The 22,086-nt window shown below is 41.4% G+C and overlaps 2 protein-coding genes across 5 annotated transcripts in view; one reads left to right on the top strand and one right to left on the bottom strand.

Annotated features, from left to right (window-relative positions):
• LOC101160633 (MSL complex subunit 3) overlaps positions 1–22,086 on the top strand; it is a 205,771-nt gene that overhangs the window by 88,982 nt on the left and 94,703 nt on the right. The gene's annotated exons all lie outside the window — the stretch shown is intronic.
• Positions 5,212–22,086, bottom strand: part of LOC101160392 (rho GTPase-activating protein 6) — a 98,894-nt gene continuing 82,019 nt past the window's right edge. For 2 of the 3 annotated variants that reach the window (XM_023965744.2, XM_023965748.2), the window contains exons 3-14: positions 19,990–20,061; positions 16,271–16,419; positions 16,064–16,189; positions 15,770–15,965; positions 15,630–15,685; positions 14,343–14,493; positions 14,118–14,266; positions 10,847–11,026; positions 10,136–10,227; positions 9,827–10,053; positions 9,651–9,722; positions 5,212–8,589 (exon numbers count right to left, since the gene is read on the bottom strand). In XM_023965744.2, the coding sequence (XP_023821512.1) occupies positions 8,042–8,589; positions 9,651–9,722; positions 9,827–10,053; positions 10,136–10,227; positions 10,847–11,026; positions 14,118–14,266; positions 14,343–14,493; positions 15,630–15,685; positions 15,770–15,965; positions 16,064–16,189; positions 16,271–16,419; positions 19,990–20,061 (2,018 nt within the window). In that variant the 3' untranslated portion in view covers positions 5,212–8,041. The remainder of the gene's footprint in view (positions 8,590–9,650; positions 9,723–9,826; positions 10,054–10,135; positions 10,228–10,846; positions 11,027–14,117; positions 14,267–14,342; positions 14,494–15,629; positions 15,686–15,769; positions 15,966–16,063; positions 16,190–16,270; positions 16,420–19,989; positions 20,062–22,086) is intronic. The other variant, XM_023965745.2, reaches the window with a different exon arrangement.

Below are 22,086 nucleotides of genomic sequence, written 5' to 3'. Positions count from 1 at the left end.
AGGTTATTGGATGGAACTCCAGGGGTACTATAGATTTAAAGAATTTGAAAAAGGACTGGTTTTCTCAAAATAAGTTCATGACTAAAAATTCTATTCAATGTACCAGCAAAACACAACCTGTTCAAATAGTTTCAGAAAAAAGTTTTAAAGTAAAACTTTTTGTAAATACAACAAAAAAAAAAGTTGTGCTTTTTTGTGACCTTTCTTCTGCGTTTACAGTGGGGCAAAAGGTATTTAGTCAGGCATTAATTGTGCAAGTTTTCCGTCTTGACGTAGTTTTCATCACAGGTATACCTCAACTATGAGAAACAAAATGTAAAAAATATTACACTTTCTGATTTTAAAGAGTTTATATTCAAATAATGGTGGAAAATAAGTATTTGGTCAGTAACAAGAGTTAAACTCAATACTTTGTTATATATGCTCTTTGTTGGCAATGACAGCAGTCAAACATTTTCTTTAAGTCTTCTTGAAGTTTTCACAAACTGTTGCTGGTATTTTGGCCCATTCCTCCATGCAGATCTCCTCAAGAGCAGTGATGTTTTGGGGCTGTCGCTGAGCAACATGGACTTTCAACTCCCTCCAAAGATTTTCTATGGGTTTGAGATCTGGAGACTGGGTAGGCCACTCATGCTTCTTAGGAAGCCACTCCTTTGTTACCCGGGCAACGTGTGTTTGGGATTGTTGTCATGCTGAAAGACCCGGCCACATTTCATCGTCAATGTCTTTGCTGATGGAAGGAGATTTTCACTCATACATGGCTTCATTCATTCTTTCCTGTAACACGGATCAGTCATCCTGGTCCCTTTGCTGAAAAACAGCCCCAAAGCATGATGCTTACACCTCCATGCTTTACAGTAGGTATGGTGTTCATTGGATGCAAGTCAGTATTCTTTCTCCTCCAAACACGATGAGTAGAGTTCTTGCCAAACAGTTTATTTTGGTTTCATCTGACCATTGGACATTCTCCCAATCCTCTTCTGGATCTTCTAAATTCTGTAGCAAACTTTAGACAGGGCAGCACATGTACTGGCTTTAGCAGGGGGACACGTCTGGATGCCGCAGAGTCTCACCCTTATTGGGGGTTATTAGGCCAAAGGGGATAGATAATAGTCCGAAGAACATGAGGGTTAGGTTTAGAGTGGTGGTCCATTTGTGGCTCAATTGGAGATAAAACTTCCAGAGCTGGAGGACAGCCCTCTACATCCCCCCATTCTCCCCCATGGTCTATTCCTACTGCCTATGAGCACTCTCCTGTGGTGGACCAAGTTGTTGCAGGTCTGCATGCGGTGCATTTGTGTTGTGATGGGGGGGTGTCATATCCCTCACTAGACCTGGGGTAGGGAGGGCCTTGCCTCCTCTGGAGTGAGGTAGTGCCCTTCCCTGATAGTGCTTCATTTATACGCCCTGTTGGCCCTTAATGAAGCTGTTCACTTAAAAAGTGTGTGGTTGGTGGAAATAATCAGACAAAATTATAAAAGGGCAGGATTTAGCCAAAGGGTTTATCAGTGAAACCGTTAAGACCCACTCCAATGAAAATACAATCAAAGTTAAAAACAAAATGACACGAGAAACAATGCAGACAACCCCCCCCCCACCACCACCACCACCACCACCACACACATACACACACCATGGTAAAAAAGAGTAATAAAATGATGGAATGTAGAGACCTGGCTTTGTCCTGAAGTGGGGAAACGATATTTTGGGGACATGTCCACATCAGTGACCCCCCCCCCCCCCCCCCCCCACCCAAGTTCACAGAGTACATTACCACAGGACCCCCCAGATCCAATCAAAAGAGTTTGACCCGGGAGATCCCACTGCAGTGACCCCGTTGACTGAGAAGGCTCAGTCACTGATGTGGAGAATCCCTCTGAGGAAAACACTGGAGTTACAAATAAAATGTAAAAGGAATAAAATTAAAATATATTTAAAACGAGAACAAAAACAAATAATTACATAAATAAACCTTAATAGACATATAAAATGCTAAGTGTGACTAAAAAATTTAAAATAAATGAATAAATATAAATAAATGTATATACATACATATATAAAACCAGTAAAAAGAGAACATAAATAATTCAAATATCAAATAAATTCCTAAAATTAAACTAAAAGCTAAATTAAAAAGGTAGGTCTTAAGCCGTCCTTTAAAAACATGAACAGTCTCTGCGGCCCAGGCTCTCTGGGAGGCTGTTCCACAGGCGAGGTCCGTAAAAACTGAATGAGGCCTCGCCGTATGTTTTAGTTCTAACTTTTGGAATAACCAAAAGGCCGGTATCAGAGGACCTCAGGGTCCGCGAGGGCTCATACTCTAAAATCATGTCAGATAAATATGAAGGCCCGAGACCATAAAAACATTTATAAACCGATAAAAGAACTTGAAAATAAATTCTGAATTGCACAGGGAGCCAATGCAGCGATTTTAAAACCGGTGTAATGTGTTCCCGCCCCCTGGTCCTCGTCAATACGCGTGCTGCTGAATTTTGCAGCAGTTGAAGGTTCGATATCCTTATTCTGGGACGACCAGAGAGCAGAGCATTACAATATTAGTTTAGATAAAACAATCTCTCTCTTGTCTTCAGAACCGATCACTAAAACCTCTGTTTTCTCCTGGTTTAACTGTAGGAAGTTCTCTGCCATCCATGACTTAATGACTAAAATGCGTTGTAAGAGTGTGTTGACCGACTCTTCGTCATCAGGAGACACAGCGGTGTAGAGTTGAGTGTCATCAGCGTAGCTATAAAAAACAAACGCCATGCATCCTGATGACGTCCCCAAGTGGCAGTATATTCAGATTAAAAAGAAGTGGGCCTAACATTGAAATCTGATTTATGTCAGAGACCTTTGAGGAGCATGTCTCCATACTTACGTAAAATCTTCGATCTGTGAGATGGGAGTAAAACCACCCAAACCTCTTGATTAAAAGACTGTGATCTACTTTGTCAAATGCAGCACTGAGATCCAGTAGTACCAGAACTGAGAGTTTCTGACAGTCCAGGTTACATCTAATATCATTTAGTATTTTAACAAGGGCTGTCTCTGTGCTGTGGTTTGTTCTAAAACCGGACTGATACTTTTCAAAGATGTTATTTCTATTTAAAAACTCAATAAATTGGATAAAAACCGTTTTTTCGATCATTTTACTTAAGTTGGATACTGGACGATAATTGTTCTAGTAGTTTGGATGTAAATAACTCTTCTTCAGAAGAGGCCTCACCACTCCCTTTTTAAAGGCAGCAGGGAAGACACCTGTCTGAAGAGAGTAGTGTACTATCCGTAAAAGCTCAAACTCAAAGAAGTCGTAGAATGTTTTTAACAGTGATGTGGGAATTGGGTCTAAAAGGCAGGTGGTTGGCTTTAACTGGGAGAAAACCTGACCAAGTGCCACAGCATCAACCAGGCCAAAACTTTCCAGTGTTTCCTCTGATAAATACAATGCTATAGTTTCATTCAAAACAACAGCTTTTTGAGTTAAGAGACTAGATCTAATAGTATTGATTTTACTCCTGAAGTGGTCTGCAAAACTCTCACATACAGCATCTGAGGCAGCTATGGAGGACCTTTGGGAGTCTCTTTTAGTGAAACTGTCTATTGCTTTAAAGAGAACTTTAGGATCATTTTTGTAAAATTAAGTTTGAGAAGTGGAGGGTTCTAGCTTTTTTTATTGCATGACTGTACATCATTTGCTTTTCTTTAAAATTTTATTTTGTTTTTCTCCACTTCCTGATGATGAAAAAAATGCCACTGGAAAAGATTAAAGCAGTGTTGTAGAAGCTAGAACCGGCCACCAACTTCCTGCTCCGCTCCATCCCCATATATCCCCTTGCAGACAAATAGATCCACGAACGTCTTTGTTTTCCTCGTCTAAACTGGAATCTGGATCAAAGCTGTACGGCTGGATAGCTCCAACATTGCTCACTGTTTTTGTTGAACCGGTAATGTTGGGTTGGGGTTGTGAGCGGCTGTAAGCTAGGGGGAACGTTTGTAAACGAAAGGGAGGATGGCAAATAGTCTGCCCACAATTAAGAGGTGAATTTCTAATGAACTCCTGCTTCTCTGCAGAAACTATGTCCTAGAAAACGACACAGGTTTTTTAAAATGTTAAAATGTTGCTAAAAATAGCTTACTGGGTAATCCTAATTAAAAGACCACAGGAAACTCTTTAAAAATAGAACAAAAGATGATTAGAGTGGGACTTTAGGAGTTAATACGAATCAAAAGAGATGCAACAAGTCACAGAAATACTTTCAACAATCTTTTGGTTTTCATTTTTGTAGAATTCTAAAAAAAAAAAAAATCTGATTTCTGAAGGTCATGTATGGCACTGGGCTGCAGCTGGATAGCTCAGTTGGCTTCTCAGGGTGTGCTATGAGCTTGATCTTGCGGTCTCTTAATCTTGATCCTTGATCTTGATCTTAGGGTATCTTGGTCTCCCTCTGCCTTAAAAAGACAGGGTTGTGTCAGGAAGGGTATCCGGCGTGAAAACCGCCTGTGCGAACCAGTGAAAGCTGAATTGCTGTGGCGACCGCTGAAAGGATGAGCCAAGAGGTGAACAACATGTCTTAGGCCAACAGCACTAAGCTAATCATATCAAAGAAGACTTAATATTCAGGAAAATCAACTCAAACTTGCTGCAGAAACTTTGCCACACAGAGGACAAAAATTGGAAACAAAAATGTCAGCAGAAAAAGGAAACTAATTAAAATGTTTGAGTCGTCAAATCAAAAATTCAAACTTTATCATAAACTGGAATGTTGTGGTGGAACCGTTGACTGTACATGAGATCTGGACTGAGTGACCCCACCCTCTTTTCTGTAGTGTAAGTTATAAACTGGCTAATCAGGTGCCTCAAAATGTTTTTCTTGTAGCCCGCTTTCAAGTGGTAGGGGTGTGGCCTTCCAACAAGCTCACTCTTGATTGGTGAGAGTGATTGCGAAAGAAACGCTGATTCCGACCAACTCTTACCAATCACTGATGACATCTGGTTCCAAAATCCATCAGGAAAAAACGGCAAATTAATTGATTTCATTTCATTGGAGCCAGAAGGAAACTTACATAGTTTTACTATTTCTTCTCTAGATGGACACAAGAAGAAGGAAATTTTGTGAGTAAAAAAAAATTATATTTCCAGTCATTATTCACTTATTTGGAAAAGTACATTTTGAAAACATACTGCATAGAAAAAGTATTGGACCTGACTCGTTTGTAAACATAAACATATTTAATCCCATTCAATTTGTTGACAATGGCACGCCGTACAAAAGCAGTTACAAGACAACCTGGAAACGCCCACCAAATTATAAAACAACAAAACAGTCTGGTAGAGTCACCAAAACATTTTAGGACCACAAAGGAATACTGTCTTCCTCCTTCTGAGTAAAAATGATACTGTTTTTCTTATAACACATAAAAGACAACAAACCAGAAAATAAACCAATGTCAGGACTTTTTGGAGCGGGAGATATGGCACATTTTCATAAAAGGTGCTTGGAGTCTGCTTGTTGGGTTTCCATGGAGACGGGTTGACAGTGGGAGGCCGTAATATGCTTACGTGTGACAGAGGGTGGCGCCATAACCACAGCTAAACTCATAAGGCTCTCATCTCTGGCTTCCAAAACACTAGAATCGGATGAAAAAGTGAACAACTTGCCAGCAAATATTCACTTGTGACATTTAAATGAAGTCAATAGGGGTGATTGACACTGCATATTTAGCCATTTTATGTAACCTGCAATAAGAGAGCCTTAAAGTATTCTCTAAAAATTAAATGAGGCCCTTTGAGGGTTGAGAATTAGCTAGATTTTTTTTAATGGTTTTAAAGGAGAATTTAAATCTAAAAAGGCTAAAAAAAATAATGTTCTAATTATGTTTTAGTTTTTAGTCTATGGCTTTTAAATATGTATACAGGTGAACATTAATTACCAAAAATACCAATAGAGGTGAATCTGTACAATCATAGATGAACTCAGATTCTTGTTCGGGTTGGATCTCACTGGACTGCGACAAATACCAATCAAGGAATTGGTTAGAACTTCTTAATAAAGCCAAAGATCCTCAGTGTTGTCACACGTGACACCTACAGGTCGATTACACCAATCAAGCCAACCTTTTTTACACTGACGATATATGAAATGTTTAACAGCTACAGCAGAGGATTGGAAAATTGCTTTTCTGCTGAAGTTTTCAAACTACCAATAGAAATATCAGCCCAAACGTTTGTCGAAATTATACCAAAACCTAAGACTTTTGTTATAACCAGAGACTTTATTGATATTGGTGTTTGATACTGGTTTCCTGGTGGCATATTGACAAATTCATAAAGGAAATCTTAGTCCTCATGTTATTGCAGGCTTTCTAATTCTCATATTAATGGAGTTTCTATTAGTCAAAAGTGAGAAATGGAAGACATTTTTCTGTTTCATTGGTAAATCAGGGCATGTCACTAATAGGGAATCTCAATTTTCTGCCAATGTTTCCAACTTTAGCCCACATTTTGGTAGGAACTTCTCCCAATATTCACACAACAAACATTTTGTAGGATTGTCAATAAATAGTGAAAGTAATTTTTTTGTAACAGCTGGTGAAAAAAGTGCAGACAAATGGTTGCAGATGTCCTCATGTTTGTCACAGAACGTCTCAAAAGATATTTGTTCAGCAAATCTCCCAGAACAGTTCTGGTCATTTGCACCGTTCTGAACGGTCCTGGGTTTAGTGTTATATGACCTGGAAATGCCCAGACATGTGACCCGTTTTAGCCAATTAGAATGACTCCAATGTCAGGGTCATCTCAGTTCAATTTTGAACGTAATTCTTTATAATACTTGTTCTAACTACAGTTGATTCCACAACAAACATTTCAGTTTGATCTGCCCGAAACTAATCATTGTAGTGGTTTATACTACTAATACTACTTAAATAATACTATTTTGTCTGAAAACAAGTTGCGATATTGGTAAAAGTCGTTGAAATATTTGTGGTTTTAAACAATTCCAAACAAATATTAAGGGCATCCTGAACCAGTCTTAAATTGTTTCCTGTTTAGTTTTAGTTGTACACGTATAACCTTTTGAGATGTGATTCAAAGATATGTAACAGGATTAGACACATTTTAAAATGACCATTTTCACGCAATTTCAGTTTGTTCGATACCGTTTACATAAACGTTTCCGTCTGTGTATACCTAATTCAAGCAATACCAGTTGAAAACAACAACAAAAACTGTTAATTAACGTATTTTATCCCACTTTTGTGTCTCTAAAAAGTCTCGATCTGCCTCAGCTCACTGAGACCCAACCCAGACATGAACCTCCTCAGTTTTCACCTGGAATTATCCCCCCAAAAAAATGGACAAAACAAACAGAGCGGTCCAAGAAAATCCTGGAGTAAATAAAGAGGCTTTGGCACACAGCAGCAGACTCCCAGCTAAGAGCTTCCTAACCAATTCAGAGCCTGAAGCGAAGCTTTTACATTCCCAATGTGACACAGGAACGGCCATCTGAGCACGTCTAGGTAGATACTTTAAGGCAAGTTTCGTATTTTACACAACAAATTCCATGTTTTGTCAATAGTTGTACATCTATTTACATCCTCAGCGTGACCTATTTACATAAGATGTTAACATCTAGCAGCAATGCATACATGGATGTTTTTTTGTTTGCTTTCTTTTTTTTTTTAAAGAATACAACTGCTTAACTGAGAACAAATATTAAAAAAATAAAAAAAGAATAGTTTACTAAAATTCTCCATTAAAAGAAAGAAAAACTTGATCATGTTTAGAAAGGATGAACCTTTTGAGGTATTTCTGGCGGGCAGCTAAAGCCCCTAACGTTATAATGGACAGCACATGTAGGCTGGAAGCTGAAGTGTCTTCTAAACACACAAAACACAAGATATTAGTGGCTTTTGGAGGAGGCAGCAGCTGCACACGTAAACACCAACCACATGTGAACCAGGAATCAGGCAGGCATAAGGGGAAAAAGATGCAGGGTTTGTCGTTAACTGAAGGATAATCTCTACAATTCAGGGTGTGACATCACACCAGTGTCTCTGGAAGTGTGTCAGCATTGTCTGAGGAAAGCAGCTGCCAGATCTGCCACCGCTCCCTCTGCCAGTCCTGCCACTCCTGACTCCGCGGCACCATCTGTGCCTCTCTGGCCGAGGCCGAGTTACTTTGCTGCGGAGGTTGTTGAGAGAGCTGAGGGGAGCTTTGCGAGTTCGCCATTCTGTGATGAGCGGTGTAAGGGGGTGGGGATTGGTGAAACACGGAGGGGACACCTTTCCCGGTGTTCCCCACACCTTGAGATCTGGAAATGCGGGTACTTCCGTGTCCAGTTGGCCGCTGGATGCCATGTCTGCTGTTGAGGTTTGTCACGGGGGAATTTGTGGTTAGCTGGAGCCGCGGATGTCCCGCCTCCAAGGGAGTGCCAGTGCACACTCGAGTCACGCGTGTGTGGGGTCTGTACTCAGTTGTTCCAGGTGTGGGTTGTTGTACAGATGTTTGCTGCTTGATGTCACCATGAAGTCCATCAAGACCTTCCTGTGAGCTGCGGGAGCTTCCCTCTGACATGTTCCCATGGGATCCTTGGAAGAGAGAATGATTCAATGGTAAAAAAAAAACAAGGATAGCAATGATTTTTCATTTTTGTAGTGCAGTAATAATGAAACATCTCACACAAAAACAGCTGCTAATTGCAGTTGACCAAATAACAGCTAGGGGGTTCACTTACAAGCGCTTATTCACTTTATTGTAGAGGACTCCAACTTCACAACAAAGGTAAACAGATTCAGGGTTCAATTCTATGATTGGGTCATACCAGAAACTTAAAAAAAATAGCCTCCAATGCTCCCCTTTGAATCAACACAATTGGATCATTCCAATAGACTTTGGCGCAGAGAAAAGAGGCTTTGCGGCGTCAGAATCAGCTGACTTACATTGGTTGTTTAAACTCTACCATAAAGCGTTGATCAAAGCTGCTGGACAACGAAAGCATTACATTCAAGGCAAAATAAATCTATAAGTGTAAATTTTAATGGAAAACATTTGTTTGTCAGAATAGTGATCAGAATTTCCTTCGATGTCATTGTATGCACAACAAAAATTATGATGCCCCAGGTGTTAAAAAAAAATATGAAAGTCAGGGCTGGAATAAAAATAAGGTTTAAATATAAAATGTAGAAAATGTAAAATGTGTAATGGCAACCAAAAATATGTAGGTTGTTGATTTAATCACATCAATCGTGTTGGTTGAAAAGTTACGATGAGTCAGAACACTGAAGCTGAACCTCTTTGTTAGAGGGTTAAAAAAAAAAAAAAAGCTCTGTGGCCCCCCAGCTGTTGCACGATTTTGTATTTAACGCCATCCCCTCCTCACTGGATCTACATTCATGACCACGCCAATGGTTTTTAAAGAATCGGGCGGCGGCATGAAATCCTGAAGATTCTGCGGATCCCTCCCCATCGCGCAGTGGCAGTTGTATTTGGAACCAAAGCATTACGCTGAAAGCACATTTAAGAACGCGTGTTCTTGAAGGCGCGCCACATGCCCGGTGTGTATGTAGTATTAGCTCAAACGTGGGTGGTAGATCTCAAATCACGCCAACGGCGGCCGAGTTATTGACGATCACACTCTGAAATGTGTTACCTGTGTAAGACTGGCTCTTGAGTGCAGGTTTGAGAGTACTGTGCCACGTTCCCCAAATGTTCGCATGTTCTTCTGAAAGAAGCATATAGCTATTTTTTTAATGAAAATAAAATGTGTCATTAAGAAGCTATCTTTAAAGAAAGGCCCATAATAAACGGACGAAAACAGGAGCTCACCTTTGGAACCCCACGAGTCGGTTTCCTGTCCCACCTCAGAGTAGTTCTCCGGGACGTTGGCGAGCTGTTCACCAGGCGAACTCCCCGATTCTCCCCGGCGCTCGCTCAGGACCGGGGAGTTGTTGTCATAAGGGGACACTTCACCACTGGATGCTTTATTGGAGTCGGTCGAGGAATGATGCTCGCTCAGATTGAAGGGTTCCTCTGACTGTAGAAGGTCGGGACTCCTGAGGACAAATCCAAACCATGAAGACACTCAGGACGCAAAAGAAACACCGGGATGCTTAGAACTGGACGAGAGCAACTCACTGGGACGCCTTCCTTCTTAGAAGGTAATCAACCACATCCGGGTCAGTCTCCATGAGGTTCATCAACACTTCATTCTGCAAGTCCGGAGGCACCTTCAACGACAGTCACAAAGGCTTAAACACATCCACAATGGCTACAAAGTTTGGTTTCAGTCTTTTCTGAAAACAACAAAAACCATTCAACCCAAGACAAAATCTTAGAAATCAAAACTTAATTTTGTAGATATTTATTTGAATGTATTAAACAGTTACTCTATTCTTTGTGGGGAGTTAGAAGGTATATAAAAAGTAGAATTCATTGACTTTTCCGGCATATTTATCCGTAGAGAACCTTTTGTGTGCATCTTGTAAAAACTGATTCAGATGGTCCAAAATTCTGTCCACAATGATTTCCACTCTCAAAAGCTCTGGGAGTATAAATTGTCTGATTCCTAACAAACCCAGACATAAGTGAACCACACAGAAAACCCCCGAATGTCATTTAAGAAACTCGAGCTGCCCTCAAATCTCTTTGTAAACACAAAAACCAAAGCTAAACTGCTTTTGTATTATGGAAACCAACTGTCTTCTCCTCATGGAAATCTGTCTGTATAAAGCCAAAGCGCATTAAGAAAGGACCTGTTGTCTGCCCAACCAAGGGGTAGTTTCTTCACAAACCCACACAAATGGGTGAGTCTGAGGGTGTTTTCTGAGTAAGGGTCACTTCACTGACCATGAAGAGCGACTGGTAGCTTGCAATCATCTTCTGCAGGACGGCGATCACAGCCGTGCTCTCCTCGGCCCTGGCAGAGCTCTGGACGCTGAACTCCTTGTCAGAGTTCTTCTGTTTGTGGAGCAGGTTGGGGCCGAAAATGGTGGCGAGGTTCAGTGACGTCATCTTGTTCCCCGTCATCTGAAATTCACATTTATACACAGTAATGATAATCAGGATTTTTCAGACACCTGTCCTGAGTCTTTTGTTTCATTTCCAACATATAACATTATATGTTTTTATTCATTAAAAAATAGTTTGAAATAATTAAGATGTTTGGGTTATGATTGTAATATATATGCCAGTTAGATGACAAACTATGACAATGAAAGCATCAGATTGAAGGCAAAATAAACCTAAGTATCATTTTCATGGAAAACATGTCTTGTAATCAGAATTTCCTTTAATGTCATTGGATAGTCATTGTAATAAACATGGAAACTATACGATTAAAGTTTGGAACCCAGTTCAAACTGTTCCATCGTGGTGTGGATGGACAGAGGAACGGAGGAGCAGAGATCCTGAAGGTGTTTGCTAAAAACGTTCTGGCGGTGAAGAGTGAAGAGTCTGAAGCTGGAAGTTGAAGGTGGTGAGTGTTTGTCAGTGGTTATGTGTCTCCAGTAGCTACACCAAAAAGGACAATTCTGGAGGGAGATGGATGAGGGGATCTGGATAATCCCTAAAGAGGAGAGAGTGGGGATTGGCTTAAACTGATACATTTGGTTGAAGGGAACAGAGGTGATGAGGAGGTGATGAGGAGGTTACGGGGACAATTGGTGTTCAGGACAGAAACTGAGGACAGATGGTGATGGGCTTTTCTAAAAGAATGGTGATGTGCTTTTCCGGAAAATAGTGGAGCAAAATGTGTAATTGAATTGGAGGTAGGAGGACACAAATGGATTGCATCTGGTGCAGACATTTTGGTCTATGTTCACTCCGTCCTCACCAACACGCGTTCAAGCAACCACTTTCAATATAAAGTCTACGTGAACCCACGTTTCCGGCTTCTGTCTTCACGAGTCGTATTCCAAGTTTTTCCAACCGTTTTCAAACAAATGGTGTGGCCTTTGAACACATGCTTAAAGTTAAATCTTGACCAATCAAGGACTCGAATGTGGTAGTGTCATCCCTTTAAGCCCCAGAAGCGCCAACTGTGTGAAAACGAATAATATTTGTGGTTTGTACCTGGCCGGAATTCTATAAGACCAAGTCTTTTATTTCTCTTAATAGAGCTGTTGAAGAAAAAGCCTGGAGCAAGAGTCGCCAGAATGTTTTCAACTGTGGGAGGCGGACATGGGCTTGAATCAGGAGGCTACAGTCCAGTATGAACCCGCTAAAAGCATGTTCTTGAACACGTGTCACATGCCTGGTTGTTAACGTAGCTTGACAGAAATCAGAGACGGCAGAGTGGTGGCCGTACAGTGTGTAGGAGTGGTGTAAGGAGGACTCCGGTGGAAGACGAGGGCAGAGCAAATGTTTTTCTGATCACCAGTAACAAATGGATGAAATGGTATTTTTCTCACTATTTACCAAATTATCCTAGTTACAACCAAAGAGAGAGTCTTAGGGCAACAACAATGGCTAAAACACAATATTTACTAATATAAAATTGCACACAAAATTAGCACAAACACCAGTTGAAGTGCAGACCAAAAATCCTTTTTATGTTTTATGTCCAGGATATGGTACCAAAATATCAGTTTGATCCATTTGCAAGGATTCAGTGACTACTGAGGGTTTAAAACCCTCAAAAAGTCAACAGCACTACGTCAAGCCGTAGAATTTAAACAATGAACACTCCAACACATTTACAACATTTCTGTGCAAATGATGTCACGTTGTTGCCAAAAGTCGCCGCCCAAAAGAAACTCAATACCAATTTTTTCAAATGTATTCCCTGTCTCCTAAAACAGACATTCATTCCAAATGTCATACTTTTTTCTTCAATTTTCCAACGTTAGAAAAACAATAATTTGTCTATTTCTTTTCCAGTTTAATTCCTTTCCACCTTCAGTCCCAGTGGACAGATAGGAACCAAAAGAAGTCCAGAAAGACTGACCAGCAATTTCGCAAACATAAAGCAGTAAAACTTTTCCTAATCTCAGTTACAGTAGCCATAAATCCATAAAAGGAAAAAAAAAACATTTAATTCCACAGATCTCGCTGAAAAGCACAAAAAGGCCAAAACACCTGAAAACATGTAAAGAGACGAGTATTGTTGACGAAGCATCGTTGAGATTTTCAGAAACTGCGAACAGGAGCTGAGTTTACCGGTTTCAATCTGAATCGTTTTTAGGACTTTACTGGGTAAATGCTGTTCGTGATTGAATTTACCATATCTGTTTTGAAGCCTTTAATCCAACAGATTCTAAAAAGGCTTTAACAAACATTTTTGAGGGTGTGAAAATATCAAGTTCTAGTCTGCTCCTGTAAAAATCCGCCATCGATTTGGCTTTGGTTTGGGAATTTTAACTCGCTTTCCCACATATTGTGCTATGCTGCAACGTTTTTGTACATTTGGAGATGGTCTCATTATTTCATGTTGATTTTGGAGTCACAAGAAGCAAAGAAGTAGAAAGAGTTGTGTAGAGACTCTTTCTACTGATGGATTACGTCATGATCTCAGTAGTGTTTTTACAGTGCTGATAGCAAACTATGTAGATCATTTCCAGGACATTTAATGACAATAATTTCACAGACTGGCCTGTACGAGGGTGAAGTTGGTGTCATATATTTATTTTTAGCCCCCACTTTTGCTTAAGTTTTGAGGGTAAAGTTTATCCTTATCTGTAAAATATCTGCACCTGGTTTAAACTTAACTTGTACCATGGATTTTGTGTAGGAGCCATTAAAAAGGATTATCAGTTTTCTCTTCACCCATAACTGTCAAAATGGAAGCTAAAAAATCAGACGCCAACCTGAGCCCTGTCCATTTCTTAAGGATAAATACAAAAAGACAAATGTCATATTAAATCCATATTTGGAGTAAAAACTTTTGTTTTTTTGGTCTGGTCTGTAAGTTTTGATCTTCTTCTCTTTAGCCCGGTACCAGCTGTCCCACGGAGTGGTACGGTCCACAGCCGTTAGATGAACACCTTTCTCTTTTTGTCACTTAATCTGGTTATTTACAGCCAATGGGATGGAAACAGAATGCTTCAAAGCAGCTGTTTTTAAAAGAGGTCAGTGACTTTTAAGGGAGTTTAACTTCTTTACAGACCGGGTTGGGTCTCACCTCCTCTCCCTCTTTGTCATGCCGGTCATTGGCGTGGTCGGCCACGTTGGACAGGAACTCCAGCAGACGGTAAAGAGTGTCACTGTTGCAGGCAGGAAGTAAGTAAATCAGAAGCTGAGTGACACTTTGTTGCTCTTCTGGCTCCAATGCTGCAAACCCAAAAGAGAAGACAGTCGAAAAACAAAAAATAACTAAAAAACAAGGTGACGGCTGTTTGATGCTCACGCGTGGTGTTAATGAGGGGCGTGTAGAGCTCCTTCGTGAGAAGAGGGTCAGGCATGTCTCTGAGAAACTCCTTCAGCAGGGCGGCCACATCGTGAATGCTATGCTCTTCGTCCAGCTGCACATCGATGCCACGATCAAATTCTTCTCGCAGCTGAGGAAAGGGTGCAAAAGTGCGAACAGAAAGGGAGGAAAAGGGGGGATTTAGAAACATCCCCCGTGCATCACAATGAACATTATACTCATTCCGACACACACAAAAGCCCTTCCTTTTTGCTCCATCAAGCGGCCCGGGACATTCAGCATTGGAATCTTCTAGCAGTAATCATGGCCATCTGACCTTGACATTGCTCCCATTCCACATGATGATGGATTGTAGGGATGTACTTGTGCTAAAACATGTTAATTTTTCAATGCAATACATTTGTTTTGATACTTCCTCCAAACAGTTAGACCGCCAATTATTTGTTTACGGAAAACTGACAGATTAAAGATGACATGAATGTTTTTTTTATGAGGAATTTATTTAATTTGGACAGAATATTTTTTATGACAAAATACAACTTCCCATCCATGACCTTTCAGTCATGAGATATGTAAACTTTGACAGCTTATAAACCAAAACTGTTTTTCTCCCAAAAATGGAGGAGCTCAAAACTTTCAAGCAGAAAATCAAAGTTAAAGTTAAAGTATCTGTCACACACCTAGGTGTGGGACATTTGTTCTCCGCATTTGACCCATCCCCTGGGGGAGCATTGAGCTGCAGACACAGCCGCGCTGGGGAACCATTTGGTGGTTTAACCCCCAATCCAACCCCTTAATGCTGATTGTCAAGCATTGGGTCCCATTTTTAAAGTCTTTAGGTTTGAACCCACGACCTTCCAGTTACAGGGCAGACACTCAAACCACAAGGCCACTGAGAATAAATGTTGTTTACCCCGCCTGATTTTTGGTTAAATTAATGTAAATAATGAATCGAAAATCAAAGAATTAATTGTCAAAACCTTTAAAACTCCACAAGGCCTGTACTACATACAAGTTTTGCTCTTCAATGGCAGATAAAATGCAGAACCTGCCACAACAACATGCTGCACTGTTATTTGCTTTTTTTTCTCAGACGCTTTTCTTAGAAACGATGTGTGAAATTATGAGTAAGGCACACAATAAACTAATTTTTCCATCAACAGAATGAGGCTTTGATGTGTTGCTGGGAAACGGCTTTCTTTTTTTTCTGCGGCTGACAAATTAGGAAAAGCAGACATTTTACAGGCATTGAAGGAGAAGACTCACTTGTCGGACTCTCTTCTTCGAACTGCCCACTCTGAAGATGCCAACCGTTTGCAAACCTGAATGGAGAACGGAAACCGTGACTTCCGTGTGGAAGCTGGCACCGACCACAAGTTGGGAGCAGCACTAAATTGGACTCTCACCATATTTCTCGATGTGCTGACAGCAGCTGTCAACCACCCGGGGGACCTGCCGGTAGATGGGATTGAGGCTCAGCCTCTTGTCCCTGTGCTTCTCCTTCTTGTTCGGTGTTTCAGCTGGCAGGGACAGCTGCAGCGCCTCCAGGAGGCGGGACTGGTTGTCGTCCAGGTCAGTGATGGAATCCACCGACATTCCTCCCTGTGGGGGCGCAAACAGTAATTGAAATCCAATGAGTGAAAACCGCCTCCTGCTTGTATTCTGGGATGGAGTCGGTGAACTGGAAGGTGGCGCCTGACCCTCCTGCGGGCTCGAGGTGCAGACTCGGGGGTGTTGGGTGACGTAGACTCGTTGGCTTCTGATGTGGAGCTCAGAGAAGAGTTGCTGCTGGACAGCTCCTTGTTCGATGGCCTCTTGGTGGCAAACTGCAAAAGGGAACACCCAAGAGTTGGGGGCGGATTGGCAAGCGGAATCCAGTTTCTCCTAAAACACATCAGGTTAAAGACCTGTAAAATGGACGAGACGAGGTCAGAAGAGTCCTTTTGCTCCTCCCGCTGTGGCAAGTCGAAACGGTAACTGTCCTGACGCTGCCTGTGTGCTCGGTCATTGGCTATGACCTGAGATAGGGGTATACTGAACGCCTGTGGTACGAACTCTGCAAGAGACGGAAGAAAAAAAAAAAGAGTTAAAATAAGACCTCCAACATATATCTGTACGGCATCTGTTACAGCTTGGCTGTTTTTACACTAAAACAGTCAAAACATCAGAGGGCATGTTCGTCATGCCAGTTAAAGCTCTCCATCACAATAAAAGCACCCCATCTGTTTTCCAAAATAAGACACCACAACTGCAACAGCCCACTAATTCTAGTGCCTCTGACTAAAATAGCCCTGAGCAATGTCGAGCTCGCCAGTGAAGTTATTTTTAAGTCTTTCCACTCTCAAGAGTAAATACGGGTACTTTCCTGAGCCTTTTGTTCTATTAGCCTACATAGTGATGAAAGGAAAAGTTGTATATTTAAGGTTAAAACGGTCAAAGTTGAGTCAAAAGTCAAAGTTGCATACGCGGACGGGCCTCCTATGGGGGGTGCCGTGACATCATTGAGGTTATCACAGGATATGCACTGAACAGTCCATAATCTCCTGGGCCCGGCCAACAGCTGAGAGAAAACATCCAGCGGCAGAGTGTGTAACTGAGACGGAGGAAGCGGGAGAGGGAAAGCATTCCACAACCACAAATGAAAGGCTGCGGTTCGCCAACCACATGACCGCTAACACTACGACACAATGGCTTTTTTTCTGCACACAGGCCACACATGCACTACAACGCTCAACGCCGTTGGCATGATGGGCGGCGCAGTTGCAATGCATTGAATTTCACGGATGAGTCCACAGCTAAACCAAATCGATCTGTCTGATTTTCGGTCAAACCTCCACTTTGCAGGCCCACAGTGGACCTTTTTGTTCTTCAAGACGGTCTCTCTTGGCTCATGTTGCCGTCCTCTAACCCCCAAAAAGTTGTGCAATTTTTCGTCTTTTACCAGACACAGATGGGTGGAGATCTGCTCTCCATCCTTGCCTTCGACCCCGCGCTGACATCTTTTCGGCTGTAAAAACTCAGCTATGCTCGGCTAGCTTTTCGATCTGCGTCTCTTGCTGAGAAAGGACTAAGCCCACTTCAAAGTGAACAGCAGTGCAGGAATCTTTGGAGAAAATGAAACTCCTCTTTGCAGTTTGCAGCACCGGTACCTCTGGGCCTTCTGGGCTCAGGAGGGGGGGGGGTGAATCCACTTACCCGTGCCTCCAACACTCACAGTTTCACTGTGACCCATTGCCTAAGGGCCCAACTTGACAGCTTTTTTTTTGTTTCATAAACATGAAGCCTGTATTTATCCAGCTGGAGCATGAAGGACGCATCTAGAATGAATCTGCTGTAAGACTCTTGAAACGGGTATTGTTGTTGAACGACGGAGAAAAAACCCACCAAAATCAGGAGTCTGAGGCTCTGGAGCCACATCTGGCTCTTTAACCTCCTTTGTGGCTCTTTGGTTGAAGAAAAATAAAACGTTTTGTCATTCTTTTGGACCATAGGTGCATTAAGCGAAACAAAACAAACTTTAACTCATTCACAATTGGAGCGCAGTACCCGCCTGACTACAGGCGCCTTTAAATGCCGACTATCCATCAAATGTCAGATCCGTCAAAACAATTTGAGAGTTTTGAGCGCCATGTGTCAACAAAAGCATGTTCAAGCACCACAATAATTTGTACATTAAGGGCATCAGATAATAAGGCGGACTGTGTATTTTTGAAAATAATCAATGGATTTTAGGTGCACATTAAAGTTTCAATATGGTAAGGGTGATTGAGTTAGCTCTAATATAAATGTAGTTTACTCATTTTTTGGCTAAAAAGTTATACACTATTTCATACTCAGAAGACAAAATACAATTTTTCCTCTTTTTGTTTGTTTTATTCATTTCAACGACACAATAGTTCATTAATTGTATCATAAAAGTAACAATAAAATAAAAAAATAGCTTTGCTGTACTTTTCCAAAGGGTGATGTGAGACTTTGTAGCTCCTACTGGGTTGTGGTCGGTGAGAATTTGATCTAAACGGCTGGTTTTACTGGTGGTGTAACTGTTAGCAATTTTCTACCAAAGGATTCAAAGGGGTTTATTGTCATTTGTACAGTAAGGAAACAGGTTTCCCTGGATATTTACTGGAGATCTGAAACAGTTAAAATATAACAGGGATACTTTGTTGGTACAACAAATATTTTATGCTGCATTGAATCAAATATTTGCACAAATTGAAATTGAACGGAGCAGTTGAAAGTCTTTAGGAATTTGCTTGCCACGTATGAAGTTGGTCACTGTTTACTGAGATGCAACCCTTGTTGTTTGCATTTTCTTTCTCTTAACTAAAGATATGAACATTTAAGGGGATTTCCTGGAAGTCATGCAGATTCATAAACTCTAATTCCAACCGGAATGCAGTTTATCCCTTTTTAGGCCTTATATTCCTTCCTTCAAGTCCGATCTATTGATGCAAGTCTTTGGGAGCAACCCCGCCTCCCCTTCTCATCACCCATAACTGTGAGCTCTTTTTTTTTTAACTCCCGTTAGCTACAGCCCCTCACACCCCCAGCCCAACAGACGAGGAAAACATAGACCTACGCGGATCTAGTCGTCTCGATGCCTCAGAATGGAGCGGAGCAGGGAGCTTGTGGCTCAAAACGTATTTTTCTACGTCACAAATACGATCTCTTCCAACAGCCTTTCTTGTCTGCTCATTCATAATGATTTGAATAGGAAAATACTCAGAAAACGTTGACAACTTCCCATCAGAATTAGGTTTGAAGTCAGTTAGGTCCCTCGTTTATCACAGGAGTTGCGTACTAAGACTAACCCACGATAGACAAAGTCAACACAGTAGTACATTTTATTTTTTCACAATTATTTGAGATGTTTTAAGGCTGTAAAACCTCTCACTACACACTTTTCTCAGACAGGCATGAACATTTTCACATTTTTCTCTCTTGTTTAAACTCGCAAAGTTCAAACCTCGATATAAAACTAAAGGATTATAGAATAAAGTCAAAGGTCTGTTCGAGATCCAAGAGTTGCGTAGATTTGACCAACTGAACAGGTTCTGTACAGGAGACGCGGCATGAAGGAGATTTATTGACAAAGGTCTGCAGCCAATCAGGACGCAGATCACACTGCACTGTTAAAAAAGTATTGATAAAAAAATTGATAGAAGTATACAAATTTGTACCACAAAACCCGCAAAGTAAAAATGATTAACTACAATAAAGCGAGGGACACTCTACTTATTTGGTTTAGTCTAATCAAATATTTATGCATTAAAAAGTGAGAGCATTGCACTGGTTTATGTTTTCCACATTCTATAAAAATGGTGCATCTCCGTGTTGGCGGGAGTTGAAAGCAAGCGTCTATGTTTGCAATGTAAAATTCTGTAATAGGAACTTTCCATTCAAACTGGTTTCCAGCCGCTGTCTCTTTCATTTTTGGCTTCGATTGTTGTTGCTTTCTGCCAAATGTGCTGTTTGTTTATTGCTGCACAGCGACTGTTTCTGTCCCCTTACAAGGAGTCTCTCCAAGGATGCTACATTTAACCATCACAGCCCCCTTTTTTATTCTGAGCTTACCTGCTCCAAAGGAGGAAACCATGAAGCAAAAAAAAAGCAACACACTTACCTTTGTCTTTACTTTTCTCTTTGGCCAGAGAGTCCAGCTTTCTCCTCAGAGACTTTTTCCTCTTCTGTCCATCTGGTTCAAAGAAAAACTCAATAAATCATCTCAAACAAATGGTTTCCATTACTGCAGTGTCTTATCTGGCTTGTTATATTTAATAAGCTTATGTCAGGAATGCAGGCATAAATTAGCCACTTGGGGGGGCAGCTCCATTTAACCGAGCAAGCGGGTCAGAAATATTCGCAGCTACCACATAAAATTACAAGCAAAACACATTCAATCATCGATGCTGTCAAAACTTCCCAACGTGTCGAAAGCTTCTCTTTACTTTGTCTTTTTTTGGTTACGGTGAGTTTCACAACACCATACACGGTTATCACTACTTCAATGTATCGACGAGGACGATAAGCATGGAAGTATGGATCGAGGGGGAAAGCATTTGCATAGAAATTCAATTTCGCACAAAAGGGATGCATTAGGACATTTTTTTCGCTGATTAGGAATCAGGAAGAGCTTTCAAGTCTTCGACCTTTGGTTTTGTTGGCTGAGTTGTCAGCCTCTTCAACCACATCTGTTATCGTCCCATCACTTTGCTTCTTATGTCTTTGGAGTCCAAAACCAACTCTTCAACACATCTTTTGTCTTAGCCTTGATACGCTGGTTTTGCAACCCCAGCTTGAACTCCAGATGTTTCTGTCAGCTTGCATCAAGAGCGTGGGGCCCAGGAAACCCTATCCCACTCCCCCCGTCCGCTTCTTGGACGTATTAGCGGCTTACGTCAGGGAGTCTGTTTGGTTTCGCCTTGTGTCCATTTCTGACAAATCTGAAAGAGCTGCTGTTCAAGAGCTGCTGATCAATTATCTCACTAATTTATGTCTGTGGTCTGTTAAGAAGCCTTAAGAGAAGCCAAACACTGGAGACGTAGTAGTGAGAGTACGCAAGATCCCAGAAAGAAAAGCAGGTTGTGCTTTGGAGATTGACGTATTGAGGAAATAGTACAGATTTTTCGCACATGGATTCATAAGTATGGCAGAAATCCTCCCCAAATTTCACTCCAGACCAGTCGATTGCACCATATGAGGAACTTTTGCCGCCATCTTGTCATCACACCCTCTTCTGACTGTCTCAGTTCCTTTTGCCTCTAATCTGCTTTGAGTTCTTGAAGAAACGCCAGAAAAACCCGACCCCGGCCCTCAGTGAAATTCTTATTATATTTTTAAAAGTAGAAGACGAAGGAGCGTTGCTGCTGAAATCACAATCACACTTGCACATTCAGTGGTGCGCATTTGAAATATATCTCTCACAAGCACATGGCGGCCGTCAGGGGCTCTGGAATTCATAAGCAACACAGACAAGTACGTATTAAATCATGGTAGGGAGAGGTTTAACCTTCAGCTGGAATGCAGAGCCCTGGATAATCCATTGGCTGCACTGTGCTGCTGCTATGGCACCCACTCCCTGATATACAGTGCTGCGAAACAAATACTGCCCTCGCTGCACATGATGTGCGTGAACACCGAGGGACCTCCTCGAGACAAAGAAGCGCTCTGGCAGAGTGTTTGAGTGTGGATGTTGGTGTCATTGCTGCACAGGACGTGTACTGCAACAGTGAAAAGTTAAACAAAGTCAGCATTAGAGGGAGTGGGATCCTGTGGGGCCTGGAGGACCAGATCTTTAGGGAGGTGGGAGGTTTCAGCAATCCTGCAGACAAGAGGCCAAAACAAACCTTGCGGTGACACTTTATTTTGTAGGTGGATAGCTTTCGCCACAGCGATGGCTATAAAAACGAAAGCGCAAATCTAGTCCTATGAACAAAGTATTGTCTGTCCGAGCCGGTTTGTTGGAGCAGAGAGACGAGTCAAACATCCAGGATAGAAGAAAAACATTGCAAGTTCCAGTTTAGAGGATTTAGCAAAGCCAGGTCTCCAAAAATGTCATGTGCTGAGTGGGATGTAGAGTTTTATGGCCAATTAGAGAGCAAGACATTTAATTCCATTAGAAATGTTTGGTGTTGAAGCTGCATATGTGATCTCTTTGCAAATAGTCAGAGCATCCTAAGGATGACTAGTATCTGATTGGTCAAACCTTTGGGAACGGCTT

Source organism: Oryzias latipes, chromosome 2 (assembly GCF_053564925.1).
Source record: "Oryzias latipes strain Hd-rR chromosome 2, Olatipes_Hd-rR_3.1".
Lineage (NCBI taxonomy): Eukaryota > Metazoa > Chordata > Actinopteri > Beloniformes > Adrianichthyidae > Oryzias > Oryzias latipes.
This window is presented reverse-complemented; position numbering and strand designations above follow the sequence as displayed.